Source organism: Macrobrachium nipponense, chromosome 24, assembly GCF_015104395.2.
Source record: "Macrobrachium nipponense isolate FS-2020 chromosome 24, ASM1510439v2, whole genome shotgun sequence".
Lineage (NCBI taxonomy): Eukaryota > Metazoa > Arthropoda > Malacostraca > Decapoda > Palaemonidae > Macrobrachium > Macrobrachium nipponense.
Window position 1 is genome coordinate 31,132,707 of NC_061091.1, and position 26,928 is coordinate 31,159,634.

A 26,928-nucleotide genomic window follows, 5' to 3' on the forward strand; every position below is an offset into this window, starting at 1 on the left:
TGTAAATGATTCCAATGAAATCGATCTTAAAACTTAAAATGTAGTAAAATTTCCTGAAACCAATATAAAATACCGTCTGCATAACTGTAAGTCTTTCTGCTTAAATTTAGAATGGTGAACATGCTTGACAATATTGGACACTAATTATCATTGTCCAGTGATTCAAGTGCACCGATTTGAACGCAGTCATTCGTTGTGTCACATCCGTATTCAGGTTAACATAATTTATGAAACACAACATTGCAGCAACGAGTAATACTTCTAACTTCATTCATATTTTCCTGTTTTTTTACAATTTTTATGGAGATGTGTATTATTTTATTTCAGGGGATAATGTAACAGTTTCTTTTTGATAATCTGCACAACGTGTTTTAGTTGGGTAAAACAACCATAGCAAAATAAATGCATATGAAAAGAACCACAAATTAACCAACTTTTCAAAACTATTTCCAACCAATCAGCTTCAAGGAATTGCTGTGACATAATCCAGTAGGCAGGGCTTAGCTGCAAAGCTAGCTGGTCTTTGCTATAGCATTTATGTTCACCATAAATTTGAGGGTTGTAATTTGTAGGGACACTTCTGTATTATATCCTACCTCTGACTGCTGCAGGGAATGGGTTACCAAACTTCTCCATGTATTCTGCCTCATACCTCGATACATCAGTTTTGCCACGATAAAGTATAGACACTGCACCCTTTGCTCCCATTACAGCTACCTGAGAAATATTTTTGATAAGTATAAAAATAATGAAGAGAAATATACTAACAAGGTTCAGATGCAACAAAATATATTGCAGATATGACATACAAGTTCTTAAAAGTGGAAAAATGCATTGACAGTAAAAACATGTAGTATTGTATAAGCCAAACTTTAAAAAAAAATTATTTTATGCTAAATATGCTTTAAAATGCATATTGATACCTCTGCAGTAGGCCAAGTGTAGTTCATGTCCCCTCTCAAGTGCTTGGAAGACATGACATCATATGCCCCACCATAAGCCTGTAAATACAATTCTCTGATGAAATATTTTATAAAACTCACATAAAACTATCATTGTAAAAGTCTTAGATGTAGGCTGCAGTTACAAACATCTCTGGGATTCCTCAATGGATATAAATATTCTAGTAAATGCCATGCTACCAAAAATACTAGTCAAGTTTTACTCAGCCAATTCACACACATTACGAAAATAAAACCTATAGAATCCGTACAAGAAGTATAAACAATCAATAGGCTGCAGTATAATATGAACTCCCAAATTTGCGAGAAAACACAGACCTGTTGTTCGGAATCCTATACTAATGGTCAAGAGACGTTAAGTCTATTTTTCTCTCCCTGTCCATTGATTTTCATTCTGGAAAAGATGAAGCTTATAACCAGTTCAACGAGCCTTGAGCCATTCCCCACTGTAAGTAGTTATGATGCTAATCATACAAACCTGAGGTCCTTTACAATAAGAATTACTTCAGCGCAGCTGGAAAACCGCTGCTCAACTTTCAAGAAGGTGATGAAGTACGTAGTTAACTACAGACAATTGGTGGGAGTCTCGTCCACCCAATCTGTATGCATTCACTTTGCCTTTTGGCCCAGGAAGCATAATGAGGGGTAGCTGAGGTGAGCATAAAGTTGTAAAGGACCTCAGGTTTGTATAGCAAAGAAAAATTAAAATTACTTTCAAAATTTGTGATTTATTCCTACATGATATACAAACCATCACTCATCTACAATAAGAAGACTTACCACTTGGAGGGAAGATTCTGAGTAAGCTTCTGAACTGACTAGAATTTGCCTCACCTGGGAATCCTTCCTGGTCATGTAAGAGCAAAGGAAGGAGACTAGCCTCTTACAAATTGAATGGGAATGTGAGCGTCTAGCAACATTGTTGAAAAGGCTTGGATGAACCTGGAGCATCGGAGACCATAAAACTAGGATAACCAAGGGGTTTGTTTTATTGTCAGCTCCTCTCTCCTTAAGAGACAGACTGAAAAAGACATAGGAAGCACCCCAGACAAGGAAACCTTTGAGGTCAGCCAATTTAAGGAAAAACACATCAGTGGAATGAGGAAGATAGGCAAATGCACAAGGTGTAAGAAAGAAATCTCAAAACATTCTCCCCACCTTCTACGAGACAAGACAGTCATAAATTTGACCAAGTTATACATACGTTTTTTTCTAATAATTAAGTTTATTTTATTTTGTAAAATCATAATTACAGCTCACACAATATCACAACAGATAAGAACTAAAAGCAGTACCAAATTCTGAGTACAGTAGTGCCTCAGGTTACGAAATTAATCCTTTCCAAAGCGGCCTTCGTAACCTGATTTTTTCGTATCTAGAACTACATTTTACATGTAAATTGCCTAATTCGTTCCAAGCCCTACAAAAACACCACAGTAAATTTTATAATAAAGCTAAATTGACCAATAAACAATGAAATACAACAATTTGGACCATTCAATACTTAATCTAACTACAGTGGACCCCCCGTATTCGCGTTCTCCGGATTCGCGGACTCACACATTCGCGGATTTCTCTCGGGAACGTTTCCCTACATTATTCGCGGAAAATTCGCGCATTCGCGGTATTTTTCTATGAGAAATATCCACAAATTCCTGGTTTTTGTTATCAATTCCATCATAAAATGCACTTTTTGTGATAAAACTATTAAAAAAACCAAGTATGAAAATTTTTAGTGGTTTTTCTTAAGTTTTAACTAACAAAATAGGCTGTTTTTAGCCTTTTTATAGGGGTTCCAAACATTCGCGGATTCTAACTATTCACGGGGGGGTCTGGTACGCATCCCCCGCGAATACGAGGGGACCACTGTATTACTGTACTTGTACATAAAGTGTATTAGTGCACAGGGTACATGAAATACTGTGTACATGTACGTACGTGAGTAGTAAAATGTGGAACCTTACCTTTCGAGTGAGGTGATGTCCGAAAGTGGCGACAAAGGGGGAGGACAAAAGGCAGAAAACATGAACACTTAACTTTTCAAAACACATTAAAAAATGGCAGAAAACATTAACACTAAACTTTACGAAACACACGTTAACAAATGGCAGAAAACATTAACACTACTTGATTATCTCCATCTACATCTCCATAGAAAACATCACCTTCTTTCCGTGAACTTTAGCAACATTCTTGGGATCCATGGCTAATAATTAAGTCATTAAGTTCACACACAACACTATAAAGTAACTTACAGTACAATGACAGCGAAATTACTAACACGAATTTACGTTAACAAACGAAACGAAATATATGTGAACGAACAAATTCCAGGTGTTTACCATAACGCTGCCGCAAAAAATGGTCAAGGAACGCCTTTACATAGAGGTATGATGGGACAGATACTGACCAATAGTAGAGCAGGATCTTACGGCGGTGACTAGCATCAGGAACCAATGGGAGAGCGGGAGGATGGTGACGAGTCTACTGAGTTGGCGACACGCCAGTTTTAAAATCATTCTCGGCGGCCCGGGTGAATCTCGGACTTTACCCTTTTGCAACCTGAATTATTTTCATACACAGAAGCAAAAAAATCTTCGTGTTTGCTTTCGTAACCTGAATTTTTTGTACGTAGGGACTTTCGCATGTAGAGGTTCCACTTATATTTGTTGTAAAACATTTATGTAAATTTACTGAAATTGAGGATGCAGTAACTTTTTTGGATTATATATGTTTTTTTCTCATATTTCTTTGCACTTTTCTTTGCAAAATTATAATTATAACTGACATAATACCATAAAAGAACATAACTAAAACCAACAGTAACCCCACGGGTATATTTATGAGCAAATATATAAGAAGACGTCACATGAGAGAGAGGGGCATAATATGCACCTTAAAGTCAAGTGCACAACTGAATCATGAGATGCCTAGAATTAGTGAGCTGAGCCAGTCTAAAAGTTGCAATTAGTAAATTTATGAGCTATTGAAGTAAGGAACCTCCTTCCCACCCAATTTCTCCAAATCGGTGGCACGTAATACTGATACTCACCAGGAGGTAATCCGTCCATCACTCAAAACCTTTTGTTGTTACTCATTTGAAGATATCAGTCCATCAACCCTTACGATCTAGGCTAAAAAAAGACATATGCAGCACTCCAGACTGGGCAAACTTTGAGGTCTGCCAATTTTTTAAGAACAAACCACATCACTGGAAAAAGGAAGATATGCCAATGCACATGGTGTAAAAAATGTTATTGTTATAATACAATTAAGTTTGTTCATACTTACCTGGCAGATATATATATAGCTGTATTCTCCGAAGTCCGACAGAATTTCAAAATTCGCGGCACACGCAGTGGGCGGCCAGGTGGTAGTACCCATTCCCGCCGTTGGGAGGCGGATATCAGGAACCATTCCCATTTTCTATTCATATTTTATCAGTGCCACTGTCTCCTGAGGGGAGGTGGGTGGGCACTTTAATTATATATATCTGCCAGGTAAGTATGAACAAACTTAATTGTATTATAACAATAACATTTTGTTCATGAAACTTACCTGACAGATATATATATATAGCTGAATCCCACCTTCGGATGGTGGGAAGAGACAGAATAGGATTTTTAGGAAACTAAATTAAGTAGATGATATACATCTTGGTTCCTCACCTGTTAGCATAGCCGACTTCGTGATTACTGTCACCAAAAGTCTGCTTCTGCGTTACTAGAGTTGCCAGCGAGGTAGAGACCTGTAATGCTGGTGCGCTCTAGATGATCTGTCAACGGGGGCGTGACCACAATGTGACTAGACCATATGACCATACTTCTGAGGGCAACGAAGCTAAAACCACCACCTGACCTAACCTATCAAAGTTAGTTCCATAACTTCTAGGCTAAAGAAAAGGAACGCGGCTCAAGCGACCAATCCTTCAAAGTTAAAAGCACACCTATCCCTTTTCTATAGGATAGGATTCGTGTTGCTTCCTGCCCCCAATAATATATCTACGGATATGTATGGTCCTAGCGACTAACAGATCTCAAATGTCGTCTTCACATCCCGTCAGGAGTGTGAAGCGAACACAGAGTTGCTTCGCTAAAGCGTGGCACTCAGGATGTTACTGAGTGTCATGCTCTGTTGAAATGCTTCCGAGGCCGCGCCCTCACCTCTTGAGCATTCATATTAAGAAAAAATCTCAAATCTTTATGCAAACATAATGAATGAGACCTCTAAAAGAACTCCTTGGCTATAATGCCAGGGTGTTCTTGGACATGAACCAGTCTGGTCTTTTTACGGAACACCGCAGATTGTCCGTTGACCTTGACTTTCTATAGTTTTATCAAGATAAAACTTGAGAGACCCTACAGGGCACAGGACTCTCTAATGCCCTTGCCCAATAATTTGTGCCATACCCTTGGTCTCCAAGCCTTCGGGTCAAGGGTTAGACAGGTTTTCGTTCTTATCAAGAACGGAAGGCTTAGAGGACAGACCGCATTATGTCCTTTAAAGCCAAAACCTCTGATGATGGCTAAAACCTCACTAACCCTCTTTGCCGTGGCTAGAGCGGTTAGAATGTTAGCCTTTCTGGTCACGTGTATTAAGTTCGCAGAAAGGATAGGTTCGAAATGCTTTTGGCATCAGAAACTCAGACTACGTCTAAGTTCCATGCCGGAACCTTCGATCCAGAGAATTTCAAGATCTCCACAGACCCTCAAAGATCGTGAAGCCTTTGTTGTTTGAACAGAACCGAATCTCTGAGCCTAGAGGGCCGTCAACAACATATTTGCATATTCTACAATAGTTAGGACTTCTAGCTTATCTCATACTTCAGACGGAAAGATAGAACCATAAGGAAATTCACAGAGGTCAAGGTGGAGGAAGAGTCATTTTCCCTTCACTATCTCCAGAAACGGCCTCCTCCGATTGAACACTGAAAATAGGTAGCACTGCTTTGCCTTGGCCAAGAGACTGCCATTAATCTTGAAGATCTTATCGCTATGTACCGTTGAAGACGAAGGTAGATATTGAATGCAACCTACGTCTTCACAGACAAATCGAGAGAAGGATTCTCAAGATTCTGAACCTGTGCTTACAAATGACTGAAAACGCTAACCGCTATTTCATTGCTGTCCGGTGAGAAGTCGTAGTTGCAATGAAAGCGGGGCGTTCTTCAGTAATGAAAACACAGGGGAAAGCCGCCTGAAGAACTGCTTCTCATGGGCTGAGCATTTGGAAGTAGAGCTGTCAGGTCGGAGAGTAGGCGATGTCTTTTGACATATCTGTTAATTCGGGTTGAACAATGAACAATTGTACACTTACGAATATGAGATATTTTGAAGACCAACTCAGATGTCTGCAAAATCAATCGCATTATCGCAGTGCGATGCAGCGGGAGACTTGTAAAGACTTCTGTTACCGTGCGGTAAACAGAAAGATGAAAGAGTCTAAGAGATATCTCTGTTGAAAATTCTCGCAATGACGAAGGCGATGGAATCTATCGTCACAGCAGTAGATGGTCCTTCATTATTGCGAGAATCCCCGTTAATCAGAGACCTAAGTCCATGATTGTTGGGCAGAGATACGGTTCGGTAGTCAATCAAAGCAGGGGAGAGAGAGACATAACTGACCCTGCATCTCGGAGGCCCAGCTGATACTGAGCTGCTATCAGGCAGTTCAATACGCAGTAGCTGAGCCTGAGCTCTCGCTGACTTGTCATCCTGAGTTGCCAGGTAATCCATATTCCACGAAGGAATGCGTTCGGCTAGAACCACCGAGCATAAAAGATATGCTCGAGCAATTATATTTAGGCGAAACGAATTTCGGTAAATATAAAAGTTGAAATGGTGTTGTCGTGACAAAACCATAAGTATATAAAATTGAAACAAACTCCTGGGAGGTTGCAGGCAACCCTGAGTTGCAGTTCAATTAGAATACTTCTCGTCTAAGTCACAATCCGTAGAATAACTAGGATATGCGCCTTCCCCTCGGACAATTCAACTGTTTAGTAGAATCATGTCGCGAGGTTAATATACGTAGTATATTTATAGGATTTCTTGAACAACGATCTCCATCCTAAATTCTTTCCTTCAAGAAAACAAAATAAGGATTGGAGATCGACCACCTTCGATCTCTATCAAAGAGAGTGAAGGAGAAGTCTTCCTCGAAGGAAAGCTTCAATGGTGAACAGAATACTATCTGCCTGAGTTGCCAGCTACTCCCTTTACGAAGGAATAGGTATGATATTATCAACAAAAGGAAACTCTCAAGCAGACCTATTTAAACGAAACAGAATTCGCTAAATACAGAAGCTGAGTTGGTGTTGTCGTAACAATACCTGAAGAGTTGTTCTTACTCCGAAAACTCTTGGAAGGTTGAAGGGAGTGTCAAATAAATACATTAGAACAACAGTTCTTTCGGCTTCTATCCGCAGAGGTAAATTCGATATGCGTATATGACTTGACCCATGCGTTAGCAAAATGAACGCAAAACAGATAAAACTACGTAAGTATTGAAGTAATATTGAACATCAAATTCTCTACTACATCTTTCCTCGACGAGGAAGAGAGAAAGAAAGGAAAACGACTGTCCACGTTCTAATGAATGAGACTTTTTAAAAGAACTCCTTGACTCTTTGCCAAGACTCTTTGCCAAGAGAAGGGAGTAATATTCGAATAGAGATCATCAAGTGAGAACCGAGGATCGAAAAGGGACCGTTCAATGTTCTTATGATATTGGACATAAGACTTCCTGGATCTAGTCTACAAGTCTTTTCCTTACTCCCCGGATGAGCCTCTGAAAATGAATGAGAGCTCTTCCGAAATTTGTTAATGAGTTTATCCGCTTAACGATAAAAACGTTAAAATCTATGTCAAAGAGAACTACCCCATTTATGAGGGGTCCCCCACTTAAATGACAAAACGTTTAGTATCTTGACAATGGGGAAAACGTCCTTACTTGACAAAACAATTGGCACTTTGCTAATAGGGGAAAACCCTTTAACATGACCGAAAGTCACCCAGGAATCCGAGTATATAATCTTCCCGATTCTCAGAGAAATCGATGAAGAGGCAAGAGGGATCGAAGAAAAAATTCGGGTATGTCTCTCCGCTAACTCCGAATCCTTCTAAAAAAATTTCTGTAAAGGAATGTCCTGTGGAGAGTCCTGAAAAAACCTCCTCTTGACGAGCGTTTAGAAAGCGTCAAGCGTTCCTAATGAAACGTCCTGAACAGCAAATAAGACGCCGTCTACAAGTCTTTTCTCTCGCAAAGCGTCCTGTCGAGCTTTCCACCGAAGCGTCCTGGCGAATGTCCCCAAAACAAAAGCGTCCTCATAAGCGTCCTGCCGAGCGTCCTCAAAAGCGTCCCTGCTTAGCGTCCTGGAAAAAGCGTCCTCAAAAAAAACGTCCTGCTTAGCTGCGAGCGTGTCTGAGCAAAGAACACCAAGTCTTCTGAACGACATTTCAGAGAGGAACTCGTTGAGCGCCCTGAAGCATGCAAGGCCCGCCAAGAGGCGTCCTGGCGAGCGACTTGCCAACATCTCAATGTTATGACGAACCGCGTTTTTGCGGATGACGTTGAAATATTTTTCAAGGGACGTCCTCATGCGAGTCTCCATGGAGAGCCGCACGCTGCTCCTGAAGTGTGTGAACACTAAAGGAAGACGTACGGCTTTCGTCTTCCAGACGGGCCTTAAAGACCTTCATACCTTCTTACAAAGACAGTGGCCGCCTGTGCGACAACTTGCGTCTTAGTAATGCAAAAGAACATCTCCAGAAACGCACTCAGCAAAAGGAACGCCGAGCGTCCGAAAGACACCCTCGCAAGGTGTTTGCGAGCGTCCTGGAGAATGTCTCTACTTATAGGACGTCTCGAGCACCTCCAAAAGCTTCCTCACGTCTAAAATTGCCCTTCTTATGCCGAACCAGAGACATAAGTTGTAAGACTGTGCAAAGCAGCTTGCCGGACGTCAAACTTATCAGCTTGCTTTTTCGAAGTAAAGCGAACGTTACATAACGTATACGGAGCGCCAATGAGGGAGAGGAGACGAATACTGAGTTGCTCCTCCAAAAGGTTGGGAATCAAGAATGTCCTTGATTACCATATTCTTTTGGAATGCTAGCGAGGTTGAAACAGCTCTAACTTCATGAGCGTTCACTCGCAGGAGGCTTAAATCACTCTTCTGGCAAGATGAATGAGCCTCCTTAATATGTCCCTTAGGAAAAGAGCCAGTGTTCATTCTTCGAAAAGGCGGTAAATGTGGTCTCTTCCTGAGCACCATAAATTACCCGAAGGACCTCTTACTTCCTTCGTTTAATTAAATAAAATTTGAGAGCCCTGATAGGGCACAGGACTCTTTCATCCTCTCGTGACGAGAGAGAGGACGTGAAGCGTCCTCTTCTCTAAAGCTTCTTAAGGGGACCGCGAGTCCTTCCGAGAGCTCCAACCCCTGTGTGGGGAGGACGCCTCAGAGGACGAGAAGCCATCCTTCAAGATTCGTCCACGTGCTCGATTTTCGGCAGCCTGGGAAGCGACAAACAGGACCTGCCGAAAGGAAGCCAGATCAGCGTGAAAAAACCCGTACCCCCCTTCCTTCGGCTTTTGACATGCCCTCTCCCTGGTTTCCTGGGAGTCCGACAGAGTCTAGGCTAGAGGCGTTATGGGGCCGATCTGACGTTCCCTCCTGACGAGAGAGAGGACGTTGAAGTGTCCTCTTCTCCTAAAGCTTCTTAGAGGGCGCGAGTCCTTCCGAGAGCTCCAACCCTTGCGCGGGGAGGACGCCTCGGAGGACGAGAAGGATCCTTCAAGATTCGTGCACGTGCACGATCTTTAGCAGCCTGGGAATCGTCAACAGGTCTGCCGAAGGGACGCCAGATAGGTGGGGAGCCCCCGTAACCCTCTTGCGGCTTCGACAGTGCCCTCTCCCTGAGTCCTGGGAGTCCGACAGAGGGTCCAGGCCTAGAGGCATTATGGGGCCGATCTGACGCCCCTCCACAAACACAAGGGCACTACACTTCACAACACTGAGTTGGAGAGCGAGCACTTTAGTCTAAGATTACTTGATGTAATCTCTAGCAGACACTTCTTCTAGGCCCGTAAGCCATACCACGGGTTAGGCAAAAGAAATACTACAGGACGTTAGAAGGTTCATTATTCTAACTTCTGTTTATTGTGGAGGAAAACCCCTGATTCTAACACGCTCTAAAATGCGTACATGAATCTACTTCTTCCGTAATCAGTCACCACATTACATAATTACATGATTTCTTTATGCAAAGAAAAACATGTAAACGTCATATTACTAAGCGAGTGTCTACCGAAAGTTCCGGTAGCCCTCGCCCTTACCCCATGCAGACAACAAAGTCTGAAACTAGGCTAACTAGCTTCAGACATATGCAATGAAAAAATTTAACTTATGATAGCGTATGCCTAGCCACAAAATCCAAGTCAATATACTAAAAGAATAATTAGGATACTTAAGCGGCTAATGAAGTTTCAAAATCCTAGGCGGAGGTCTGTAAACAGTTGTTTACCGACCGGCGACAGAAAAAAATATGAATAGAAAATGGGAATGGTTCCTGATATCCGCCTCCCAACGGCGGGAATGGGTACTACACCTGGCCGCCCACTGCGTGTGCGCGAATTTGAAATTCTGTCGGACTTCGGAGAATACAGCTATATATATATCTGCCAGGTAAGTTTCATGAACAAAAAAAAATTCTACAAAATTCTCCCTACCTTTCATGAGAAGTTCATGAGGTCGCTTATATCTTGGTTTGAGGTCATATCTAGGCCTCTTGAGCTTAAAAATGGAACAAAGCATGGATCCATACCATACTATTTGGCTTATAGTTATCTTAGAAGAAGAGACATTGTGTCGGCTAAGCCATCCTCTGAAATTCAACCACTTTGATTGATATAGCCTGTTAAAGGCCGTCATCTTTATTTCACGATAGCATCAGCAGCTCGTCTCAAAAAGCCTTTTGCTCTGACGAGGTGCTCGACAGTCTGTTACCTGTCAGGGCCAGAGCATACAAACCTAGATGATATCTCAGGAAGTGGGGTTGTCTTCTGAGCAGAGGCCGTTTTTGAGGCAGGAGCCTCAGAAAGCCCACTAATAGCTGAATCAGGTCTGGGAGCAATCAGAGCCACTGTGATGTTCTGAATCACCTCCCTGATCATACTGAAGGGAGGGAAGGTACACATCTAGACTGGCCCAGTCCTGAAACATCCTCCATGCAAGAGGCTCCAGGATCAGAGAGCAGAATCAAGGCAGTCTGTGATTCTTTGAGGCTGCAAAAAGGTCTATGGCGGGTTTGCCCCACAACCTCCACATCTTGCAAACTAAGGGACCTAGAGTCCATTCTGTTGGAAGGATTTGATTCTGACAACTCAATCTGTCAGCTAATACATTCATCCTGCCTTGGACGAATCAAGTCAGTAATGACACCTGATTCCTTGCTGCCCAAAGAAGTTCCTGAGTCACTTGGCATAGGGAAACAAGTAGGTTCCTCCTTGCTTCCTGATGTACGACAGAGCTGTTGTGTTGTTGGAGTGGATCGTTATCATCTTTCTTCAAACAAGGGAGGAAAAGGCCTGCAGCCCTAGATGGATTGCTTAGAGATCTTGACATTGATGTGGAAGTTTCTTAGTATTTCCACCATGTCCCAGTTCTGAAGCGTTAGAGTAAAAGTCTAGCCAGGGCTCAATGGAAGGAGAAACTTCCCTTCCAGCAGTCTTTCTTCTAACAAACACCATAGAAGATCCTGTTTGACCTCTGCTGTGATCGGGAAAACGAATGAGTCTGGTTGCATCTTCCTGCTCCAGCTCGTCTTTAGGTAAAACTGTAGTGGCCTCATGTGAAGCCTGGCTAGCTTCACGAACTTCTCGAGTGAGGCCAACGTTCAAAAGAGGCTCTTCCATTGAGCCGCCTAACAGGCTTGAAGAGACAGGGACTCCGACACAAAGAAGGCAAGAATTCACTATTTTGGGGGGAGAGAAAAACCCAAACAGTCAGACAGTCCAGTCATTCCCAAATAAAGAATCCGTTAAGTGGGAATGATCTGTGACTTCTGGGTGTTCATTAAAATACCTAGTTTCTCTGTTAGAAGAAGAGTTTTTGACAGGTCCTCCACGCATTTGTCCTTCGACTGGGATCTGAGGAGCCAGTCATCTAAATAAAATTATATGTTTATTCCCATATGGTGAAACCATCTGCCAAGAGGAGCAAGGATACAAGTAAAAACCTGTGGAGCTGTCAACAAACAAAAACATAGAGCACAAAACTGAAGTATTTTCCATTGAAAAACAAAGCGGAGAAACTTCATGAAATCTGGATGCACAGGAATGTGGAAATATGCATCAACTGATTTGTCTCTATGTAAAATTTCGTCTTTAGAACAAAATGATTCAGGGCACTGATATCCAGAACAGGCCTCCAGTTCCCCATGACTTGGAGACTAAGAAAAACCTGTTTAGGTTCTAGGACATTTGTGTACTGGACATTTGCATCCCTGGACATTTGTATCCCTGGACATTTGTATCCCTGGACATTTATATCCCTGGACATTTGCATCCCTGGACATTTGCGTCCCTGGACATTTGCGTCCCTGGACATTTGTGTCCCCGGACATTTGCATCCCTAAAAAAATGCATTTTTTACAAATAAAGAAATGTTTGATATTTTTTTTTTTTCAGTACACATTTTATTTTCAAGAACATACTTTTCAACAGTTGCTTGTTATAGCTAATTGCACATCAACACATTTAACAGCTCTACACTTATTTTTTTCAATAGTATACTTTCAAACTATTGCTTGTTAAAGTTAATTGAACACCAATACACTCCACAGCTTAGACATGCAAATAGGTAGTTACCATAACTGTACACAAACACATTTAGTAGCTCTAGACAACCAAATAGGTAGTAACCCTCAAATTTAACAAAAGGTAAATTCTTTTTTAAAGCAAACAGAAAATTAAGCCAGAAAATTTAGTTAACTCAAGCAGTGCGAACTGCTAACATCTACGACATCCTAGATTTTATCATTCAAAGATTTAAGCAAGGCCCATGGGAGGAAAATTACAGCTACCACTTCCATAAGAAAAATGCAGATGAAACAAAAACCTACTGGAGATGTGTACAACGATCTTGCAAAGCAAGAATACATACAGTGAATGACTTCTTCACAACACGATGTAATGAGCACAACCATGGATCTTCAGCTGCTGAAGTTAGAGCACAAAATGTTATGTTCGAGTTAAAAACTACTTCAGTTTCAACATGCGAACCAGCAAGAAGTGTTATTGGAGCAACAATCGCTAAGGAAGATTGATTTACAATTTTCTACATGCTACCTTTATCATAAATGAGAAGAAATGTACGTTGATGGAGACAAAAAGCTCACAATGGACCACCAATTCCACAGCAAAGGAATAATTTTGAGATACTGGGATCCTACTTTTTTCTTGCAACTGGAGAGAAGTTCCTTGCATTTGATTCTGGCATCACTGACGAGAATAGAATATGTACTAATATTTACGACGGAAGGTGGCTTAAAATATTTGGTAAATTTTCCTAACTGGGCAGCAGATGGTACCTTTAAAGTAAGTCCATCAATATATTATCGGCTATATTGTATCCATATTCAAGAAGATACATTTAGTATTCCCAGAATATTTTCCCTGCTTCTGGGTAAGACAAAGGAAACTTGTTCGTCTATTCACATGTTTGTTGCGTTGCAACTCAAACCACAACTTGATCCAAGATCTTTTTTGACAGACTTTGAAATAGGAGCTCAGAAAGCTTTTGCAGAAAAATTTCCAGAAGTGACAATAAGTTCATGTCTCTTTCATTTATCTCAGTCTATTTTTAAGAAAATATGTGACCTAGAGCTAAGACAACAGTATAGAGAAGATGAGGTATTCAATTTGAAGATTATTAGTTTTTCCGCATTAGCGTTTCTTCCTTTAATTGACGTTGTCAAAGGTTTTATTGAATTGTCCAATGACTGATTTTCCACCAGAGTATACCGCATGTTTTGAAATGACATACATTGGACATGCAAGTGGTCAAAAAAGGATAAGGATGGAACCAACTTTTTCTGAGTCTTGGAATGTTCGAGAGAGAGTTATAAATCAGTTGCCTGGATCTAATACAGCTTGGAGGGATTGCACAATGCCTTAGAATATTCTTTATTGTGTCAACATCCCTCTGTTAGGGAACTGATCAATACATTGAAAAAGGGGGAAGCTATTGCTTTAAAGAAAAAAAAGTGACTTTCAAAGAGAAGTTCTAGTAAGTCAAAAAAAATAAAGCAACAACCAAGAGAATCATGTCGTTAATAGATAAGTATACTCCGGTAAACGATAGATTTCTTGAAGGGAATCGCCCACAACATTCATAACTTTTGAGATATTTTTTAACTACAATGATTTTTATTAAATTCTTTAAATATTCTTGATACTTTTAATCTGTATACATTTCAACATTATACCTTTTGATGTATTTTTGAACCTACAATGATTTTTAAATCTTGAAAAAGTAAACTTGTAAATTTTAAACTTTTCTTTTATTCCTTTTCTAAAGATGTATTCTTATCTATTCTTTTCTTTTGGAGTTATTAAATGCTTTTAAATACACTAAGGTTTGATAATCAACTATTCAAAAAAAAGTACATAGTACTTCCATAAATATCCAGGGACGCAAATGTCCAGGGACACAAATGTCCAGTACGCAAATGTCTGGGACGCAAATGTTCTTGATCTTCCAATACTTCCACTGCGCCTTGGCGAAGTAGGGACTCCACCTCTCGAGAGTAGGCCATAAATTTCTCAGAGTTTGTTGAGTAGGCCTGCAATGCTATCAGCAATCTGGCTAAAGGAGGGCTTTCCTAGAAGAGAATGGCATAACCTTGTTCTTCTAAGACCTTGATCGCACAAGGTTCTGCTCCTCTGACTCCATAACCTCCCCCCCAAAAATAAAAAAACCAAAAAGGGCCAATATGGCCCCTACAGGAGCATGAAGGACAAAGTCTTCATTTCTTATTCGCTGATTTAAAAGCCGTTTTTTTGATAGATCTTGTGGGGGTGTCGCAGGTCTGTGCGAAGTCTTTGCTGGGTTCTTTGCCTTCCACCAGAAGCGCTTGGCAAGACCCCTGAATTTCATCAAATGATCATCGGGGTGGGACCCCTCCTCGACTCCCATAGAAATCAAGGAGGAAAGGGCATAAAATTCAGTCCTAAATGCGAGTATTTAAGACTGGAATGGGAGTACAATGCAACAGAATATACACTTGAGGCTCCTAAAACGCAAGAACCCATAGGGGACTAGAAATTGAAATCAGTACAAAGGACAGAAAAAGCCATGGAGACATAGTCTCCAGTTTTGACATAAGATCCTTCCTCAACAATGTTGATGTACATCTGGTAGGACCCTAAGATCCCTCCAGGAACATAGTCACCTGACACTGAATCCTACGGAGAGCACTCTGCAGGATCCCTCCTATTCACCTTGCCCCTTCCGGCATAGCCATAGGAAGTAGAGGGAATAGGTGAGGAAGACTGGACGCTCTCACTCGCCTTGCTAGTGGAACTAGCAGGAGAAGCGAGTCACAGACAGCCATCAACCTGCGGTGATGGCTGTGACGCGAGTCTAGGAAAGCATTATCATCTGGAAAAAATGCTTTTCCGATAAGGGTTACGAAACTTGCACGGCAGGCGAGACTGGTTGGTCATGCGAACGTGACCGTCGTCTGGGAGGGGCTGAGTGTGCACCTCACTGAAGAGAGCCGGTACTGTCCTCTGACGCATCCAAGTCCTCGTCGAGGTCGAAACCTCTCAAAAAGACTGAATGGGGGAGCCCATACTGGTCTCGGCATGCACGGACCCACGACCCACGGAACCGTCATGTCAACCCTGGGAACCGAGCAATCACCACGAGAGCAATCATCGGCAAGGCACGAGTCACCTGAGCGACTCGCTCCTTTCTTCCACTCCGTGCCCAAGTCGTGACAGAGACCGCACTGACTCTGGATGCATGCTAACCTGAAGATTTACGTGTACTCTGGGAACTCGCAAATGAGCGTCCAACACGGAACTAGTCTTAGGGGCAGAACCTATAGGACTAGCAGCAGAAGTGTGAACCGAAGTTTCCGCTTCTACAGCTCCCAACACGCTAGGCCCTGGGGACAGCATGACGGTTCCTATTCCCAAAGCAATGGGAGAGCCAGCAGAAGACCCAACTGCCGCCTCAGTTTGAGGAGGCGGACCCATAGAAGTGCCGTGACAAGAATTCTTGGGGGGGAGACTACCTTCTCCTTCTTCAACAGGGAGGCTCAGAAGTCAAAGGGGTGGAGGCTGATGAAAAATATGATTATTCCGAAAGGGAAGATGACGACACTGTCTTCCTCTTCGACTTCTCCAAATTCTGCAAGACTTCTACAGGGTGAGGTGCATTTACCAACAGGAATAGATAGTTAATAATCACAGGGCAGCAACGAAGGCTTGGTCCAGTGACGAAACTCCAGGATAGCAGCAGTAAATGAATATGATTTCCAGCAGGGGAACAATACATACACTCGAGGACCAATATCACAGCATGCTACGAGTCACAGGCACAATTCCAAGGTTACGATAACCAACACGGAGAGATATCGAATCATCTGCTGTAATCAACTGTCACCCCTATTAGACTGCAAAAGAAAGAAAATATAATTTAAATTAATGAGGACAGTCCTCTCACATCCAAGGGCATTGCCCTCCAAAATGAGAGGAGATCCCTCAAACGCAAACACCATATGTCCCCTCTTCTATCTTTGTCCGATAGCTAGTGAAAGGACGAAGGACAAGAGAAATTACCAGAAAAAATAAAGGACAAACCTTCGAAGTTCCCCTTGGTAATTTCCAAAGTATAAGCATAAATTTCAAAAGAATACATGTTTCGTCCTAATGTTAAGGGCGAAACTATGTAAATAATAAAGAAGTTGGTTTAGCTTTGCCGCCAACCCCTAACACAAAGTAGAAAGGTGGCTATCAAGGCTATCACAAAAAGTGGGTTTGCATATTAATGATTAAAGTCAATTAATTATTAATATCAAACACAGTATATACATATTTATTCAAAATAATAAATTAAAGATCCCACTGGGAAAATTGTAATTAACGGCTAGTCAGCAAGAGCTCACAAACATACGTCTTAATCGGAAGATGGCCAAAAGCAAAGTGGAGTGTTTACATCCGGGCAGGCAGGCCTACCGCCTACCAGACGGTAGTTACTGCCTAATTACCTTGTTCAAGAATTTAACGGCCATAATTCCAGCCTACGTTGAAAGTAATTCTTTATGTAAAGGACCAAGGGTTTGTATATCGTGTACGAACAATTGCCTGTTCATAGGATTTTGAACGCTGGATCTTGGCTACCTCAGACCATGCTCATTTCCTTTTACCTAAAGGACGTTGCCCACAGGTATGTGGACACCTTTTTCTTGGATCCAGTGATGGCTGTCCAACAAGTTGTGTAATTCCCCCAGCGTCAATGGCGGGACAGTTTGTATCTTACCTAAGATGATTGTGTGAAAGAGAGAATGAGTGAGTTGGCTGGCCTATTTCTTTCTCTTTTTTCCTTTCTTCTTCATATGGGCGGGTCAAAGAATAGACACGTCATATGCTGGAACTGATCTGATGCAGGTGAATAGGGTGGTCATAATGGTAGTGGTTTTTGTGTTGTGACTATCCAATAGACAAATCTGGTATTCAGTAGCAAAGATTCCTGTCTAGCAAGGGAATTGAGGAGTGGTAACAGAACTCTATGGCTTGTATGGTTTGTTGCTTGAACAGGCAGTTTTCTTTTGTCCCTTAATCCAATGAATCTGACCATACATCATTGTGTTTTAACCCAGACAGCTGTTTTTAAATGTCCAATTGTCTGTTCTCTCATGGGCTTGGGCCCTCTCTTTACAACTCGTTCTTCTAGGAAGGGTGTCCAAGTGGGTTATCTTCCAGCTGGTTGTCCTGATAGGACCTAAAGATTTTCCATTACTTATCGTACCATTCATTACATTCAGCACAAGAGACCTTCTTACACTTCTTACACTCTTACATTTTACACATCTGATATGAGGATCATAACAAGATTTAGCTAATCTAGTTTTGCATCCTTCTACACAAAACCTAACACTTGTTGTGCTAGAATCCAACACTTAAGTTCAATTTCCTACACCAAAAACATAGCACTTCACCAAGAACTCCAAATTCATCCAACAGAAACGATGAAGAAGGCTGCTGGAAACACCAATGTTACTTGGGAGCCACCAGAAAACAAATTGGAGCTATCTGGTAGCTTGTTCCCTCTCTCGGTCCCGATAGTGAGGGGGGTATGCTAACTACTACACCTGAACAAATACTAACCCTACAACAAAATTTTAATTTTTAGGTTGCCGAAGGTAGGAAGCTCTTAGCTATGTAATTACCAGGTAAGTTTCTTATGTAAAACAATATATTAAAATACTGAAAATGTAAACTCATCAACAATACGGTAAAATAAAAACAAAGCCAAACAGCAGAGGTGAAAAGCGCACATCTTTCCTCACTGACAGCATACCGACTGGGTGGGCGGGACTCCCACCAGTAGTCGGTAGTTAACTATGTACTACTTCATCATCTTGTTTAAAACTGAATGGCCGTTTTCCAGCTGCACTTAAGTAATTCCTATTGTAAATAACCGATGGTTTGTATATAGTGTTGGAACAAGTAGCAGTTCATATTGTGTAGAAAAAAAAGGGCAACAAATTTTGGGGAAGCTTGTACCTCCACTTTCCAGTACTAATTAACTTGTTCTAACCAAAGAAGATATAACCTACAAATGACTTTAAGGTTAGAAAAATTGCAACTGTTATAAATGCTAAATATGTAAACACATATTGTATATCAAAGACATGAACTACCTGAATCTACCAATAACAGCTCAAGTACACGAGCAAATTCGTGTGACATTTACCAATGAAGAGCTGTCTTTCTTTTGTTAACAATAAAGATTGTAACAGATCTTACCTTTCTTGTGATAATGGTGATTTTAGGTACAGTAGCTTCAGCAAAGGCATAAAGCAGCTTCGCTCCATGGCGAATGATGCCACCATACTCTTGAGCAGTACCAGGAAGAAAACCAGGTACATCCACAAAAGTAACCAATGGGATATTGAAGCAATCACAAAACCTCACAAATCTTGCACCCTTCACAGATGAATTGATGTCCAAGCAACCTATCAGTTATAAGGTCAGGTTTATGTTAAAAAAAGAAATATACATTTATGATTTGTAAATTAGAAAACAAGTTATATAAAATGTAATAACTGATTATCAGTTTGTAGAACCTATGGCAAAGAATGTTTTAGTGGATATGTACTAATCCATTATTGTCAACCTTCACCAATTACTTGAAGTGTCTAAAAATATAACAATTTAACAATAACAATGCCAACAGTACATTATAAGTAAGCAGATGTCCAGAAGCTGATGTGAAGAGTTATTGCTGATAGCTATTTTTCCATTCTACATGCTACTGAACTATATTTTACAATGTTAATCAATTAATTTTCTAACCACTGAAGAAAAAACAGGTTTGAACTTAGGAAAAACCTATTTTTGGTAGTCCCTGTGAATCCTCAGAGGAGTTAGTACATTCTCATGGGCCTCCTCCCTCCCCTCCCCAGGGAAGGGGGTTACTCCACATGGCGCCGATAACCGGAACTCGGCCCATTATGGTACCATAAATTGGTGCTTTTATGGTGCTGGACAAGCACCTTAAAACTGGATTGCCGATAACCAGGGACTACCCGTATCCTCTTTTTTGTTCATCAGCCCTGCACCCTTAGGTGTGGGCAATGGATGCCATGCTTTTAATTGGTCAAATTTGGACCTTTATGTCTTGCCTCCAATCAACAAGTTTCTGTTCCATAACAATGTGACAGTGACCTTAATAGCTACATTCTGGCCACTCAAGAAAAGTGTCTCCTAGACCTACTGAAACTTCTAATGGATTTTCCCAGACTGTTCCCACCAGATCCACATCTACTCCAACAGCTCCAACTTTGGAGATTCCATCAAGGACCATCTGCTCTAGCTCTGACAGGCTTCTGACTGTCTGGAGACTCATCAGAGTGAAGGGATTTTCAAGGCAAGCTGCAGGACCATTGCAAGTTTTAGACATCAGTCTTCTTGCTGAATCTACCAATCCAAGTGGGCAGTCTTCCATCGATGGTGTAGCAGTCATAACATCTCATCGGCTAAATCCTCTATAGCCCAGACAGCAGATTTCCTCCTATTCTTGAGGACTGCCAAGATGCTTTTTTCATTCATCATTAAAGGTTAAGTTTAGAGCTATGCTGGGGTCTGTCTTTAAGCATAAGCGACTAGATCTTAGTGACCTCATTAAATCCTTTGAGACTTCCAAGCAAGCAAGAGCTGACTCCCGTATCTTGGGAGAACTGGTTAATGGAGACCAATTTTAAGCCTTTCCATTCCACGTCCCTTATGACAAAGTTTTGGTTAATGGCGGTTTTCAATTATCGGCACACCGCTGGGAACAGAACCCCCACCGATAACCGGAGACTGCCTGTAATGATTCTTTGATGTGACGAACAAATCCACAGTTTGCCTGCCCTACAGCTTTCATAGACTGTTGCATACCATGGAGTTCATGGTCTGTTTTGTCTGCTAAGAAGTTCCTCTTTCCTTGGATGAAATGGGTCTCTCTCCTCACCTAATTCTAGTCTGCAAAATGAGAAGTTCCTTCGTGGCTTCACAAAGGGAGAAGGAAGGGGTCCTGCTTTGCTTCTTTATATAGGAAAGAGCCATGGTATTGTCTGAGTGCACCACCACAGTCTTGTCTGTGACTGCATCTACAAAGGCCATTAGGCCTAGATGAATGGCAGTCGGCTCCTTCACATTTCCATGCAAACACTGTTATTCTGGAGACCAAGTTCTGGAAGCTTCCAAGTTCCCAGAAGGCCTTCCCAGCTTAGGTCTGAGGCGTCTGCAAAGTCTAGGTCGGGGCTCACCAAGGGCAAGGACTTTCCCTCTAAAAGTAACCTTTGGATGTCTACCATCGCAGGTCCAATTTTATTTTCGTTATTTTGGGGAATGTGACAGTCAGGTTGCTTCATCCTGTCCAAATTTACTCTTAGGAAAAACTGAAAAAGTCTCCTATGTAGTCTTCCTAACTTCACAATATGCTTGATGGATGCAAGAGTTCCAAACAGGCTCATCCAACAATTTACTGAACATGACTGAAACGAAAGAAGGCTGTGTACTGATTGTAGGCAAGGCTCTATTCTCTTGGGAGATGGAAAAGCCCCAAAACTCAGAGTTTATCCTAAACAGATAATCTCCTGAGTTGGAGTCAACTGGGATTCCTGCAAGTTTATCAATAAGTCTAGTTCCTGGGGAGAAGAAGGGTTCTTTGAAGGTCCCTCATGCACTGTTCCTGTCAGAAGGAATACATCAGAAAAAATATGCCAAAATTTAGGAAATTTTCAGAACTGCTTCGTTACATTCAAGGAAAACATTGATTAAATCTTCTTGTGGTTCTAGGTGTGGGATGGAACCATTGTTTTCCATTTCTGCATCATAATTTCTACTGACATGTATTAAAAAATAACAGCTCCCTGCTGTTTGCAAAGGAAAATAAAAGTAATGCAGGGTGTCTGGATAACAATAATTGTAGTTTAGTGATGTATACAGTCAACCACCATGATTCGTGGGAGATGCGTACCACAACCTTCTGCAAATAGCTGAAATCCGTGAATACTTGACACCTCTCTAAAAATGCTGATAACTGCCTATTTTGATAGTTCAAACACCAAAAAACTTCTGTAAAAACACTTATACTTGAGTATCCAAATATTTTTATCACAAAATCACAATTTTTGGAAGTAAATTGTATTTTTCCTAACTATACAAACCCGAGGTCCTTTGCATAAGGAATTACTTTCGCCGTAGCTGGAATTACGGCCGTTAAATTCTTGAAAAAGGTGTTTAGGCAATAACTACCATGTGGCAGGCGGGTAGGCTAGCCTGCCCAGATGTAAACACTCCACTTTGCCTTTCGGCCCAGGTTCAGATTGAGGGGTGGCATGAGGTGGCCATGTATGTAAAGGACCTCAGGTTTGTATAGTTAGGAAAAATACAATTTACTTTCAAAAATTGTGATTTGTTCCTATACAATATACAAACCCTCGGTCCTTTACATAAGGAAGACTCACTGATTTGGTGGGAGGAATCTGAGTGAGCCTCTAGAACTGACTGGAGTTCTACACACCTAGGCTACTCCTCCTGGTCGTAAGAGCGAGGAGGAGTGCCCTGCCTCTGACAACTTGATCGGAGTATAGGAGCAGCATGATCAAGTCAAACTTCTGGGCCTTTTTGAAATGAGTGAGGAATCGTAACTCATCTGAAAATGGGCTGTGAAGAATATTTAGAGTCTGAGACATTAATGCAAAGTTCTGGGAAGGGTTTGCATTATTGCCAGTCTCCTTCCTCCCCTTACTAGAGGAAGGAGCGGGATTGCCTCTATGATTCTGATAAGAAACATAAAAAGGATGCTTTATGTATAAGCTTACCGCATCAATCGTCCGACCAGCCAGTGTAAGTTCGAGCCCTATCCTCAACCCGTAGGAAGAGGAGCAGAAGGACGAGGTGGGGAAGGTGGAGAGGCCAGTCACTCTTGCATCCTTCTCACCTCTAAAACAGCACACCATAGGCGAGATGCAACTTGTCCTTTTGAAGGAGCTGGGCAAGCAAACACAAACTGCAAGCATCCACCACTGGTCCAAGGAAATGAGGTTCCAAGGACCTGTGGGCAGGCCCAAAGGGAAAGATAAATATGGTCGCAATGACCTTATCTATCTTCCTGTCCAACATATTCTTCAGAGTGATGACAAGTACCATCCACTGGACTATCCAACTGCAGAGAAGTCTCTCACGGTCTAATAATATTCCACAGTGGATAAAGACACTGACACTCCATGGTGGGTATTGATCCTTATGGGTACAGGAACACGCCAATAGGACAAAGTAATGACTGATCTGGATCAACCAATACAAAGTCCACAGCGTAGCTCATGACGGTCTTAGACTCTTCAACAGCTGCCGACTGACTGCGCTCAGTGTGAGGCGAGCAGTCATGCATCCGAGACGGTCACATGACACACGCCTTTTGAAGAGTTATGCCGAGAAACCATACAAATCGTCTATCTTGTTGGCCACCGATGTTGGGAGAAGAGATGATGATTCTCTCAAGGCATGCGCACATCAGATGAAGTCAATTGCCTTCTAGAGACTGAGGTCCCTGATGGCAAGACAGAAGTTCTCATAGAAGTTGAATCTCAACTAAGGAGAAACAATACTATGTGCTGTTGAAGACGAGGGTGAATAGGTGAATGCAGACCTACGTCTTCACAGCTGAATTGGGAGAAGTTAACTCTCAAGATTCTGAATGTAGAAAAAGTCCTGTTGATGACACCAACAAGTGAAGACAGCTTTAATCCCTGCTGTTTTACAGAGGACTGAAAATGCTAAACCACTTTTTCATTGCTGTTCGGTGAGAAGTCGGAGTTTGCAATGAAAGCAGAGTGCCTTTCAGTAATGAAAACACAGGGATTGTACTGCCTGAGGAACCGCTTCTCATGGACTGGACCAGGGAGGACATTTCTATTACTTGGAAGTAGAGCTGGCAGGGTGGGGAACAGGCAAAGTCTTCTGTTATTCATCTACAATTCGGGGTGAACAAAGAATAATTGCACACCTACAAATTACGAGATGTATTTAGAAGACAAACTCAATGTCTGAAGAAATCATTCTGCGTCATCGCAGTGGCAGGTGCAATGAAGCGGATGACTAGGCTACAGACTTCTGTTACCGTGAGGTAAACAGAAAGATGATAACGAGTCTAGTGAGATATCTGTCTGAAAATTCTCACAACGGCAAAAAGCGAAGCAGCAGAGATGGTCATACACGTATGCGAGAAATCCGCCAACCAGAGGCCTAAGTCTGTGATTGCCGGGCAGAGATTCGATTCGGTAGTCAATCATTGCAGAGGAGGAGAGACAAAACCCGACCAAACTATCTCGGAGAACCAGCAGGACTGGCTGCGGCAGGCAGCCTGGACACCGCTGGCTCTCACACACTTGTCATCCTGAGTTCCCATGTATCTAATCCATTCCATGAAGGAATGCGTTTGGCTAGAACCATCGAGCAAAAGAAATACACTCGAGCATTTGCACTTTAAACGAAACGGATTTCGGTGAATGGTGTTGTTGTTGTAAACAATACCACTAGTATCTCAAAATTGAAACTGGTAACTCTTGGGAGGCTTGCATGGCAGTCCCGAGTTGTAGTTCAATTAAGAAGATACTATTCGTCTCGGTCACATATCCATAGAGTTAACTACAGTATGTGCCTACACCTCAGACAATTCAACTGATAACAGAAGCATGTTGCGAGAGAAATATATGTAGTATAATTGTAGGTTCCTGTACATAGACCTCTAGCCTAAATTCTCTTCCATTCGAGGAACAAGAATAAGGACTGGAAGCCGACCTCCTTCATTCTCTAATGAAGAGAGCGAAGGTGAAGTTTTCCCAAAGGAAGACTTCTATGGTGATAACTGTAGGTACATGAAAAAGACGCATTTCACATGTACCAGTATTATTATATTATTATTATGTTCAAACATTATTTCACATGTTGCGCGCCATTAGAGTATCCCATGTTAAGTCCAGTAATATGATATGGCAACATTTAAGTATTGGCAACATTGTAATTATTGCTCTCGTGAGGCAGTCTCGTCTCATCTGTCTGTTTGTTTAGCTGGCTGCTCTTTGTCCCCTGGATCTTGTATATATTTCTACAATAGACATTTGGAACCTACATTTAAGTTGTGTCCTTGCCCCTCCACTTAAGGTTAAGGAGTTTACCAACACATACATGGCGCAGTGAACTTTGGAAGTGTCGTATTGTTTGAAGTTTATCAAGACTTGGACATCAGGAACCGGACGGTCATCGCCATATTGGATGAACGTTCAATTCAAAAGTGCTTTCGTGTCCCTACTGATTTTATTCTATGTCATGTGCAGTGTAGTGCCTCAAGTACTAAGTGAAGTGTTGTGCAGTGCAGTGCATTGTGCTTTTATAGTGCCTTTTTTGTGTGCTCCAGTGATTTTATTGAGTATGCATTTATTCGGTTGTGGCTTTGCCGGAGCACCGACTGTCACACCCACACTCATGCCATGTCACGGGATGACTGAGTCGACTTGGCAAGTTGGCAACGTCGCCTTGGATGTGAGCTGCCGTAGGCAGACACTATCACTCATTAGTCCCCTCGTTGGCTGACGTATTTCTCGCACATACGCACACACTCACGCTTCAACGAATTTTATTTATTATTCTCGTATCAGACGTTTTGGAATAATTTTAATAATTTTGTTGAAACTTTATTCTTGCGCACTGCACATCGACAATAATGACGGACTCGAAAGGTACGCCTGCAGACCAATTAGAAGAGCCCACAGAACAGTGGCAATCCAGTAATGTGGGCGCCCACACTCTGAGTGTTGGGGGAGTGTTGGAGCATCCAGTCTCTCCCTCCCCACCACTCTTAAGCCCCCGCTACCAGCCCCCATCTACCTCTCAAGCTACTGGGACAGATTTCCTCGTTTTGATTAAGTTTTTAGAGGAATCTCGCTTGTATGAGGATGAGAGAAGAAGAAGGGAAGATGAAACAAGAAGACAAGACAGACAACGTGAAGAAGAAAGAAGAAGGGAACAAGAAGCAATTCGCCTTAGAGAAGATGATCTTAGAAGAGAAGAGGAGAATGCAAGGTTTACTGCCCTCATTCAAACTCTTGCACCAATCATCCATTCTCGTTCAGGTACCCTTACACCTGGCACAGAGGTGGTTTCGAACTCCAGTCAACCTTCCCTTCCACCACCACAGAAAGCAACCGCGCAAACGCCACCCCCACTGAAGGCAGATGCAACATTCCAGTATGTTCAGGGAAGGAATGGAAGATGGTCGATGGGGATGACTATGCTGTCATGGTGGATCTTTCTAAGCTTCCACGGGAAAAGCAAATGATCCAGATATGAGGATGTGTTTAACCCTGGAAACGCAGCGTGTTTTAGAACACACACTTCAAATATCTCCCTCTACAGATAAGCCTGTAGACGAAGTCCTGGACGCCTTACAGTCACATATAAAGGGTTTAAGGAATGAAGTACTTCGCCGAAGAGAGTTACTTAGCTGCAAGCAATCGGAAGGAGAATCTTTCGCTGATTTCTATGTGAAACTTCGACGCCTTGCGGAAGAAGTTGATTTATGCCCAGGTACTGCCGTCGCATGTGAAGAGACCCAGCTGAAAATGATTATCTTGATGGGCATTCGAGATGCGGACTTGGTTCAGAAGTTGATCGCCTTGGATGCCAATTCTTCTTTGCAAGATTTCATCACCACCTGTCGGTCGTATGAGGCGGCTAAAACTGCAACTTCTGCCATACGTGCCCCACCCAATCAGCTGTGTGCTGTTTCGGCCTACAAGAGAAGCAAGAAGTCAAGCGGAAAGCATCCACCTTCGCCGAAACCCTCGAACCCAGCAACTTGGTGCCAGTACTGTGCTCGTCAGCATGATCAAGACAAATGCCCTGCGGCCAACAGTACTTGTAAAAGCTGCGACCGCGTTGGCCATTGGTCCAGGACCATGAAGTGTCCTGCCAGCAAGGTCCAGTGCCGTCTGTGTCACCGCATTGGACACTTCGATAAGTGTTGTAGGGAGAATAAGAAGAATCTTCGTCAGGACAGATCTTCAAGCAACAGTGGTGCCTCTTCAGTCAACAATTGCAAGATTCAAGGACCAGCTGTCGTCGCCTAGGATCGCCTCGCACCATTTCCAAGACGCCCAAACCTATCTGTGCCTCTTGTCGT

At 42.1% G+C, this 26,928-nt stretch overlaps 1 protein-coding gene across 1 annotated transcript in view; it reads right to left on the reverse strand.

Annotated features, from left to right (window-relative positions):
• Window positions 1-26,928, reverse strand: part of LOC135205547 (propionyl-CoA carboxylase beta chain, mitochondrial-like) — a 179,636-nt gene that overhangs the window by 19,709 nt on the left and 132,999 nt on the right. The window contains exons 7-9 of the mRNA XM_064236309.1: window positions 19,005-19,213; window positions 924-1,001; window positions 597-717 (exon numbers count right to left, since the gene is read on the reverse strand). Coding sequence (XP_064092379.1) covers window positions 597-717; window positions 924-1,001; window positions 19,005-19,213 — 408 coding nt within the window. The remainder of the gene's footprint in view (window positions 1-596; window positions 718-923; window positions 1,002-19,004; window positions 19,214-26,928) is intronic.